This window comes from Mandrillus leucophaeus, unplaced genomic scaffold (assembly GCF_000951045.1).
Source record: "Mandrillus leucophaeus isolate KB7577 unplaced genomic scaffold, Mleu.le_1.0 Scaffold399, whole genome shotgun sequence".
NCBI classification, from domain to species: domain Eukaryota; kingdom Metazoa; phylum Chordata; class Mammalia; order Primates; family Cercopithecidae; genus Mandrillus; species Mandrillus leucophaeus.
The window spans coordinates 391,811-401,672 of record NW_012104242.1 but is presented as its reverse complement, the minus strand read 5'-3'; the positions used below and the strand labels follow the sequence as shown (position 1 = coordinate 401,672).

Genomic DNA, 9,862 nt, shown 5'->3' with positions numbered 1-9,862 from the left:
GCTTTCCACTGGAAAGCAAGTTTTCCTTCTTAACTGCTACCTGGTAAGTTACACAGGACAGATACTATTAATGGTATCTCCATTCTAATGTTACATCCTGAGCAGGTAATGGTCTTGTCCATGCCTTATGCCCCAGTTTAGATGTGGAGCTGGGTATAGAACCTGGTTTTGTTGCATTTATATGTACAGCCTTTTACCTATGTGCTTTACGTGCCCCAAAGGTTAGGTTATCCTACCTAAAGGACTCCAAGTGAATTACAGAAAGACATCATTTAGAGCTCCGTAAACCAACAGAAGCATGAGCTTTGATTACTTAAGCAATACTATAAAGGCATGAGTCTGTTGTGGGGCGTGTTCAACAGATTGCAGCAGGTCCAGGAGACCATGGACTGGGATTCTTTCCCATTTTTTTATTGAACACATTTGGCCTCTTTTAAAAGTAAACTGTAGATGTCATATTTCCCGATTATGCAATTTACTACAAAGCTTATAATAATCACAATAGTGTACTGGCTTAGAGACAGACGTACACAGCAATGGAACAGAACAAAGAGCCCGGAGATAAACCCTCGTGTATATGGACAAGTGATTTCCAGCAGGGTGCCAAGATACTCAATGGGGAAAGGACAGCCTTTCCAACAGACAGCGCTGGGAAAACTGGATATCCACCTGCAAGAGAATGAAGTTGGATGTTTACCTAACGTGCAAAAATTCATATGCAAAAAATTCATTCAAAATGGACCAAATGCCTAAATGTAAGAGCTAAAACCACAACCTAGAAGAAAACGTAAAGAAAATGCCTTAGAAGAAAATATAGGGAAGATACCTCACGATGCTGGATTTGACATTAAAAATTTTTGTACATCAAGAAGAACTATTGAGAGAAGTGAAAAGGCCACCTACAGAATGGGAGAAAATGTTTGCAAATTATTTGCCAACAGATTAATATCTAGAATATTTAAAGAATTCCTACAACCCACCACCACCAAAAGAAGCAACAACAAAAATGTTTAAATGGGCCAGACTTGAGTAGACGTTTCTCCAAAGATTTGGCAGTGGCCGATACACACATGAAGAGATGCCAGCATCTCTGATAGGGAAAAGCAAACCAAAAGCTCAGTGAAACGCTGCTTTACACCGAGAAGCATGGCAATGACCAAACCACCGAAAAGGGCACGTGTTGGCAAGGATGTGGGGAAATTGGAACCCTCGTGCACTGCTGGTGAGGATGTAAAATGGTGCAGCCTCTCCGAAAAACATGGCAGTCCCTCAAAAAATTAAACATGGATTTACCGTGTAATCCAGCAATTCTGCTTCGGGGTGTGTACCCAGAAGGATTGAAAACAGAGTGTAGGGGAGAGGTGAGTACACTCAGGCTCATAGCAGCCGATTCAGAAAACCAGACGGTGGAAGCAGCCCCAAATCTAAGGACTAGGTGCGGATTTCCCGTCGGAAGGGAGGAAGTTCTGGCACATAACACGTGGATGAACCGTGAAGATACTACGCCTAGTCAAATAAGCCAGACATAAAACAGGTACTACGTGATTCCACTCCTATGAGTGTATCTGCCCAACAGGTTCACCTTGCCCGCTGCCCAGCCAGAGCCGATTTATCTCGACGGGAATTGCGATGGAGAGAGTGATTCACGCAGAGCTGGCTGTGCGGGAGACTGGAGTTCTGTTATTACTCAACTCTCCCCAAGTGTTCCAGGATCGTTCAGAGGTTTTCAGGATAACTTGGAGGGTGGGGGCTTGGGAAGTGGGGAGTGCTGATTGGTCGGGTTGGAGGTGGACTCAAACGGGGATCAAAGTGAGCTTTTCCTGCTGTCTTCTGTTCCTGGGTGGGTTCCCAGAACTGGCTGAGCCAGATGACCTGTCTGGGTGGTGTCAGCGGTTCCATCCAGTGCAAGGTCTGCAGAATACCTCCAGCACCGATCTTAGGTTTCATGATAGTGATGTTATCCCCAGGGGCAATTTGGGGAGGTTCAGACTGTTGGAACCAGAGGCTGTATGACCCCTAACCGGCAATTTCTAATCTTGCAGCTAATTTGTTAGTCCTGCAAAGGCAGACTGGTCCCCAAGCAAGAAGGGGGTCATTTTGGGAAAGGGCTATTATCAGTTTTGTTTCAGAGTCGAACTGTGAGCTGAATTCCTTCCCAAGGTTAGTTTGGCCTACACCAGGAATGAGCAAGGTCAGCTTAAAGATTGGAAGCAAGATGGAGTTGGTTAGGTCTGATCCCTTCCACTGTCATAATTTCCTCAGTTACCATTTTCACAAGAGTGGTTTCATGACATCCGTAGAGTAGTCAAACTCTAGAGAACCAAAAGTAGAAAGGTGAGGTGCCAGGGACTGGGGGAGAGGAATGCAAAGTTCGTGTTAAATAGCAACAGAGTTTCTGTTTGGGAAGATGAGAAAGTTCTAGAGATGGCTGGTGGTGGTGCTTGTACAACAGTGTGATTGTGCTTCATGCTACTGAATTCTACATGTAAAAATTGTTAGAATTGTAAATTGTGTGTTACCACATAATGAAATGGTAATTGTAATGGAATATCTCCATTATCTGTAATGTGGTTCATAGTCTTAATAGTTTTTATTCTTTCATAGTATGGCCTCCAGATACTTGAAGTTTCCATATGATAATTACAAAATAAACTCCTGGGTTCCTCTGAGATGTCAGTAGGGATACAGGAAGCACGGTTTTGATGAAATATGTAAAGAGGCTCATTTTAGGCAGGGATTGGTTTAGCTTGATTGGGTCAGGGGTGAAGGTGCTACTTTTCTAAAATTATTCTTACAAAATATTATCTGAGAAGGGCTCTCGAGGAGAAAAGATGAGCCTGTAGCTCTTGGTTGGGTACCCAGAGGTAGCGTGGAAGGTGCTGAAGCCGTTCGTCTGGACAGCAGGGCCGGCTGTGCGAGGATCCCTGGAGGGGAGCTGGGAATCCTTCAGCCGGAAAGGCCTTCGCTCCCCTGAAGAGCCTGTGCAGGCGCCTCCTGACTGGCTGACGCCTGCTCTGTGAATAATTAGGTACAGTGAGGTATCAAAGAAGTACACAGAGGATTGAATGGAGGGAAGCCATGTGGGTTTACAAAAATCGAGCATCTTTGTATTTGTAAAGTATTGCATTGGAATCACTATAGAGATAGCAATAAAACAGGATTTGTGACTGATTCAAATATTGAAGGAATGATGTAAGTACAGACTGTTCTCTTCCTTAAATTGCAAAAAAAATTTTCAGTTTTGATGCTAAAAGATCCTTTAAGTATTTTCCCCTTTTCTATCCATTACTTGTATTGTCGCGTGTGTACAATAATGTACAATTTTATATTCTGCTTTTATTAACTTTGTTATACCACATTTCATCACATTTCAGTACAACTCTGCAGTGGTCTATAATACGGAATTTTCAGCATTAACTCTAGTGAGAATTTTAAACCCCTGATAAAGAAGAACTTCCTTTGAGCAGACACACCAGGAACTGGGAGAGGAGCCAGACGCGAGGTGCTTCTTGGGAGAGGGCTGATTGCAGTCTGGCCGTGGGGATGACACGTATCCTCTCCGTCTCAGCTGTCTGCCCCTGGTGCAGACTCTGCCTCCAGAGCTGGCATTCTGGGAAGATTAACAAGTCAGAATTGAACATGTTCTTTATGAATAGGTGCAATCATCAGTTTTGGATGGAACTTTAACATCTTCTGAATTTTCGAAGGTTTCCTGGTGTTTTTTGGTCCGCCTTAGGGGAAGCAGTTGTACAGCAGTAGTAATGTGAAAATCTGACAAACATTTAACTGAATACTGTTTGTTTACCATATCAAGATCTGAAAAACATGCCATCAGCTCAGTCCATCACGTGACACTCATGACTAAACCTCAGTTTGAAGAAATAATTGGTTGTAGCTTATCTGCATAGACGTACAAATCATTTTATTCCCTTTCTAATCTCTCTTAGCAGATTGTAGTGGACTGTAGAAATGCCATACAGAAAGGAAATATTCATATATTCATAGAATCTACAACTTAATTTTGTGTCGGCCAATGATCCTGCATTCCGACCTTTCCAGCATGGCCTACTCCCCTCTCAACGACCATCTGGATGCTTTCATGTCAGCCCGCTTACTTGGATACACAGATGATTAGGATGTTTGTCCAAAACTGTTCGTGATGAAGTTAGTTCCAGCTAGGACATTTTTCATAAATTGTTTAACTTCAAGAACGAGGCCTGGTGCGGAGGCTCATGCCTGTAATCCCAGCACTGTGGGAGGCTGAGGTGGGTGGATCACTAGGTCAAGAGATTGAGACCAGCCTGGCCAACATGGTGAAACCCTGTATCTACAAAAAATACAAAAAAAAAAAAAAAAAAAATGGCTGATGTGGTGGTGCACGCCTATAGTCCTAGCTGCTCGCAAGGCTGAGGCAGGAGAATCGCCTGGACTTGGGAAGTAGAGGTTGTAGTGAGCCGAGATTGCACTACTGTACTCCAGCCTGGGCAACACAGCAAGACTGTCTAAAAAAAAAAAAAAAATCCAGAATGAGGTAATGCAAGAATGATGCACGTGTGCTAAATCATAGGAAGATCATAGGATTCATGTGCTGATGAAAACACTTGTCCATAAGGAAGAGGAACACTAATGCTACCCCACACACGAGTAACCTGTGTTAAAATAGAAGCAGAGTTCGCAGGGCATAGTGGGAATCCAGAAATAGGGCTGTCTATTAAAACTATCATCGAAGGAAAATTGTTCCTCGTCAAGAAAGGACCATCGGAAAACGTACTTAGAAAACATACTGGCCAGGCACAGCGGCTCACATCGGTAACCCAAACACTTTGGGGGATCCAAGGCAGGAGAATTGCTTGAGGCCAGGAGTTTGAGGCCAGCCTGGGCAACATAGTGAGACCCCATCTGAAATATTTAAGGCAGGAGGATCGCTGGAGCCCACGAGTTCAAGGCTGCAGTGAGCTATGGTTGTGCCACTGCACTCCAGCCTTTGTAATAGAGTGAACTTGTTTCTTTAAAAAAAAAAAAATCTATTAGTAGGTACCAATATTGATAATTTACATTAACCAGTTTTAGAACTCTGACAATTCTCTTAGGAACTTAGTTCCTAAGCGGTTGATCTGGCAGGACGGATCAGTGCCACATCCAGGCAGCTACACAGGGAAGACTGCTGCAGGGGGAGGCAGGGCCCACAACAAGTGCACGCGTGTGGCATCGGGACTGATGCTGCTACTGGCCCTAGTGCCAGTAACTTGGCCTTTACTCATAGCGTCCACGAGCTCACGCTGTGTGTCAGGCATCCCACTGAGCTCTCCATGTACATTCTCTCATTAGACCTTCACGACCACATTAAGACATAGGCTCTATCATTCTCACTTTTCAGAGAGCACTAAGGCTTGGAGAGGCCACAATTGTGCCTGAGATCCCAGAGCCTAAACGCTGACATGGGATCTGATCCGAGTCCTGCGCACGGCCTAACAAACTGCACAACTGTCCCATGACAGTTATGAAGACTGTGTAGATATACAAGAAAGTACTTACAAAGCTTAGTGAGAAACAGTAGGATATGACTTCATCTATGTGGAATGTGTGGGTATGGAAGGTAATATGCAAAAATTAAAGGCAGTCGTACTCTGGTGATGGTATGACAGACGACTGTTCACACATTGGTCTTCTACATGAATTCAAGGCCAGGTGCAGTGATGCTTATTAAAACACGGCTTACTGAAATGCATTTTACATAGGACCTGGTTCTCACTGAAGCATGCCCTCATCTAGAACCAAGCTCTTCCGTGGCGTCTTAGGAAGCCAGGACCCCACGTTAACGCTGACCTGCTCTGGCCTGTCCCACAGGTGGCACTGGTGTTCCCCAACAACGATCCAGCTGCCTTCATGGCAGCTTTCTACGGTTGCCTGCTGGCCGAGGTGGTCCCCGTGCCCATCGAGGTGCCGCTCACGAGGAAGGTAAGGAACGCGCCCTTTGCTCGGTCTCTTGCTGAGTGAGGTGGCTTTCATGGTGGCTGTCTCCCAGCTGGGTGAGGGTCTCCTCGCTGTTTCTGGGACCTTGGATTTCCTTCAGTTACCTCAATAGGGGGCGTGGTCGCTGGTGGGCCCTGCAGCCTGGGATGGGTGTCCCGGAGGGTGGAGCACAGCTTGCTTCGGGGTCAAACACGGAGCAGCAGCCTCTTGGTCAGTAAAGCAAGGGTGTTTGAGAATCTTGTTCCTTGGTGTCATGTGCACTAGAATTGGGGTAAATGATAGTTTTTTGAAATATATTATTTTTTGAAGGGTGGTGGATGCTGCTTTTTTGTTCAGGTGTTTTCACATCCAGTCCAAGGTTGACCTGTGATTTGTCAGGTCTTATTCTATAAGGAAAATAAACCACTAAACTTGCTATTGTAATTATTGTTTAGTCTGATGTAAAGAAATTAATGTGCATTGTCAATCAAAAAGTATTTGAAACAGGTTTCAATTTAGAATTTTATTTTGCCAAGGTTAAGGACATGGCCAAGACCCAGCCTCAGGAGGTACTGAGACTGTGTGCCCAGGGTGGTCTGGCTGCAGCTTTTGGGTTCACACATTTTCGGGAGACATGAGACATTAAGCGACACACATAAGACGTATGTTCATTTGGTCTAGGAAGGCCCGACAGCTTGAGGCAGCAGTTGGGGGCCTCCCAGGTCACAGGTGGATTCTAAGATTTTCTGATTGGCAGTTGGTTGAAAGAGTTTATCTAAAACTCTGTTATCAATAGAAGCCAGTGTCTTAGGGTTCGGGGTTGTAGAGACCAAGGTTTTTATTATGTGGAGGAAGCCTCCAGGCAGCAGGCTTCAGAAAGAATAGATGTAAATGGTTCTTATCAGACTTAAAAAGGTGCCAGAGTCTTAGTTAATTCTCCCTGGATCAGGAAAAGGCCCTGGAAAGGGAAGGAGATTCTCTACAGGATGTAGATTTTCCCCACAAGAAAGAGCTTTATAGGCTATTCCCAACTATGTCAAATATATTTTGAGGTAAAATACTTTTCTTTCAGGGCCTGCTGTTTGTCATGTTGGTATCTTATTGCTACAGAGCGTCAGCTTTGTCGGTCTGGAGTTCTGTCTTTTAATGCCATTGCTGGTCAGCTGTGCCTGAATTTAACCAGAGGATGAGGGTGTAAGGAGGCGCTTCTGACCCTCCTTCCCATCACAGCTGAACTGGTTTTTCAGGTTAACTTTGGAATGTCCTTGGCTGAGGGAAGGGGTCTCTTCAGTTGGCTGAGGGGCTTAGAATTTTAGTTTTGGCTTATGCTGCGTAAACCTGTGATGTGCCCATGCACACTGCCCTTAAACCATGAGCTCCTTTTAGCACTTTTTTTTTTTTTTTTTTGGAGATGGAGTTGCTCTGTCTCCCAGGCTGGAATGCAGTGGCGTGATTTCAGTTCACTGCAACCTCTGCCTCCCGGCTTCAAGCGATTCTCCTACCTCAGCCTCCTGAGTAGCTGGGATTACAGGCCTGTGCCACCACACCCAGCTAATTTTCTTATTTTTAGTAGAGACGAGATTTTGTTGTGTTGGTCAGGCTGCTCTCAAACTCCTGACCTCAGGTGATCTGCCTGCCTCGGCTTCCCACAGGGTGGGAATTACAGGCGTGAGCCACTGCACCTGGCCCCTTTAGCACATCTTTAATGCATGCACTGTGTGGGTGACTCTTCTAACTCTAAAAGGCAACAATCATAGGTAGCCCAGGCTAAGAGTTCCCAAAGAAACTTCCAGCTGTCTTTGTGGCTATTCCAACATTAAAGTTTGTTGACTCAATATTTAAGAAAACCATCTGCCACCTCTTAGAACACACATGGGTGTCTCTTCAGAGTCTATGCCAGTTATACGGTTGCATTTCAAACTGCCCCTTGGAATGGGAACGGGGTTCCTTTTGGAAACAGGAAAGATTATTGCTATTTTCATTTCCTATGTATAAAGCCAGGAAGTTCATGCTTGGCCTCCCGAGTATGCGCGTGTCTGGCAGAGGCAGGGGAGTCTGTGGTAGCTGCTATGGGAGAATGCCAGTTCCCCCGCCCCCGGATTTGCAGCCAGCACTCCACATGTGCATCAGACAGGTCAGACTTCCCGTGAGGTGCTTTCTCGTCCCCCTGGTTCCCGTGGTCTTCACGACACGTGAGAAAAGTGGAAGGACTGGAGGACTCCAGTCATGCTTACATGACAGCCTCAGTACTGTAGTTAACCCAGTCCTGGGATCTAGTGAGGAGTTGACGAGGCTCCCCTTCAGCTGATGTTCATGTCAGTGGTTAGGGGCTCTCTGGACATACTCTGAGGTCTCTAAGCAACAGTGAAATGATGATTTGCGGGAACCTGTAGGCATCAGCATATGGTGATGGTTCAATAACCAGACACAAAACATTTATCATTGTTATTCGTAACAATTTATTCTTTTCTTCACTTGAACAATTTGTATTTGTCCATGTTAAGTGTTATAGCCTGGTGTCCTCCAATCCAGGCTGGTTTGCAGAGAAAAATGATTTGTGTTTGTGAGGGGTTGGTTTTCCTGAGCAGGTTCCAGTGCTGCTCTCAGGTTGGCAGAAATGCCATCCTGTTACCTGAAATCCTAGGCATAGCTCCAAATACCAAGGTGGCGTTCATTTCAGCCATGAAACGTTTCAGTGTAACACATGTTTAAGATGCTTTGAAATAATGAAGTTAAGTACCTTTGAATGGTGTTAAAGACATAAACCGTCCATTTTGAACAGACCAGAAATCTTTCCAAGGCCACGTGGCTGGGAAGGTGTGGCAGTGATGATGGAGAAAGAGGAACTTTCCTCCCCCACAGGAGGACCAACAGTCCCCCTTGGCTGAGAGCCCCTTGCACCCGAGTAGAGGCTGCAGGTTCACTGTAGATAGGGCAGGTCCGCATGGGGGCGAGGGGCATCTCGGGGGGACTCTCTGTGGTCAGAGGGCATGGTGCACAGCAGGAGAACAGCGTGGGGACGTCTCAGGAGGCCAGGACTTTTCACGCTCGGAGGTCCCTGGGAACTTAGGTATCAGTGACTGTAACCTGTGCAGGTGATGAGGTCGCAGGCACAGGAAAGAGCCCCTGCCTGTCCCTCACTCACCTCCAGGACATAGGGGAGGGGCCCTCTGTGGCTGCGGTTTTGTCACCAAGCACCATGAGCACGAAAACCCCTCTCAGAAGAAAGGGCTGACATTCCCGCCTTGCCCACTCTATGCCAATATAACCCTGAGGTGACTTTGCCTACAGATGCCTCAGGCTATGCAGAAAGCTGTGGAGAATGCATAGACCTTAACAAGGCATTTAGAAATCTTTACTGTGCAATCCAGTGGTCATGGGATAGAATTCTAGGGAAACCACAAGTGGTTTCACAGGTGAAGGACAGAGACCCTCCCCTGAGGCCAAAGCTGTGGAGAATGCACAGACCTTAACAGGGCATTAGAAACCTTTACTGTGCAAACCAGTGGTCATGGGATAGAATTCTAGGGAAACCACAAGTGATTTCACAGGTGAAGGACAGAGACCTTCCCCTGAGGCCAAGCCTTTGAGTTCTAAAGACACCGTGACTTGACTTTAAACACTATTTTAACTGACAAGTTATATACATTTATGGGGTAGAGTGTGGTGTTTTGATATATGCATACAACATGGAATGTTTATCAAACTGATTAACGTATCTGTCACCTTGCTTACCTCTCATTTTTTATGGAGACATTTGGAATTTACTCTTGGTTATTTTGAAATGTAGGTAACATTTTTATTGACTAGTTACCCTGCTCTGTAATAGATCTCAAAACATCTTCCTCCAATCTGAGGCTTTGTCTCTTCTGACTAACATCTCCCCATCTCCTCCCAACCCCTGTATCTC

At 45.5% G+C, this 9,862-nt stretch overlaps 1 protein-coding gene across 1 annotated transcript in view; it reads left to right on the top strand.

Moving 5' to 3' along the window:
• The window catches only part of DIP2C (DIP2 disco-interacting protein 2 homolog C (Drosophila)), a 296,340-nt gene that overhangs the window by 168,264 nt on the left and 118,214 nt on the right, over nucleotides 1-9,862 (top strand). The window contains exon 11 of the mRNA XM_011991552.1: nucleotides 5,848-5,958. Coding sequence (XP_011846942.1) covers nucleotides 5,848-5,958 — 111 coding nt within the window. The remainder of the gene's footprint in view (nucleotides 1-5,847; nucleotides 5,959-9,862) is intronic.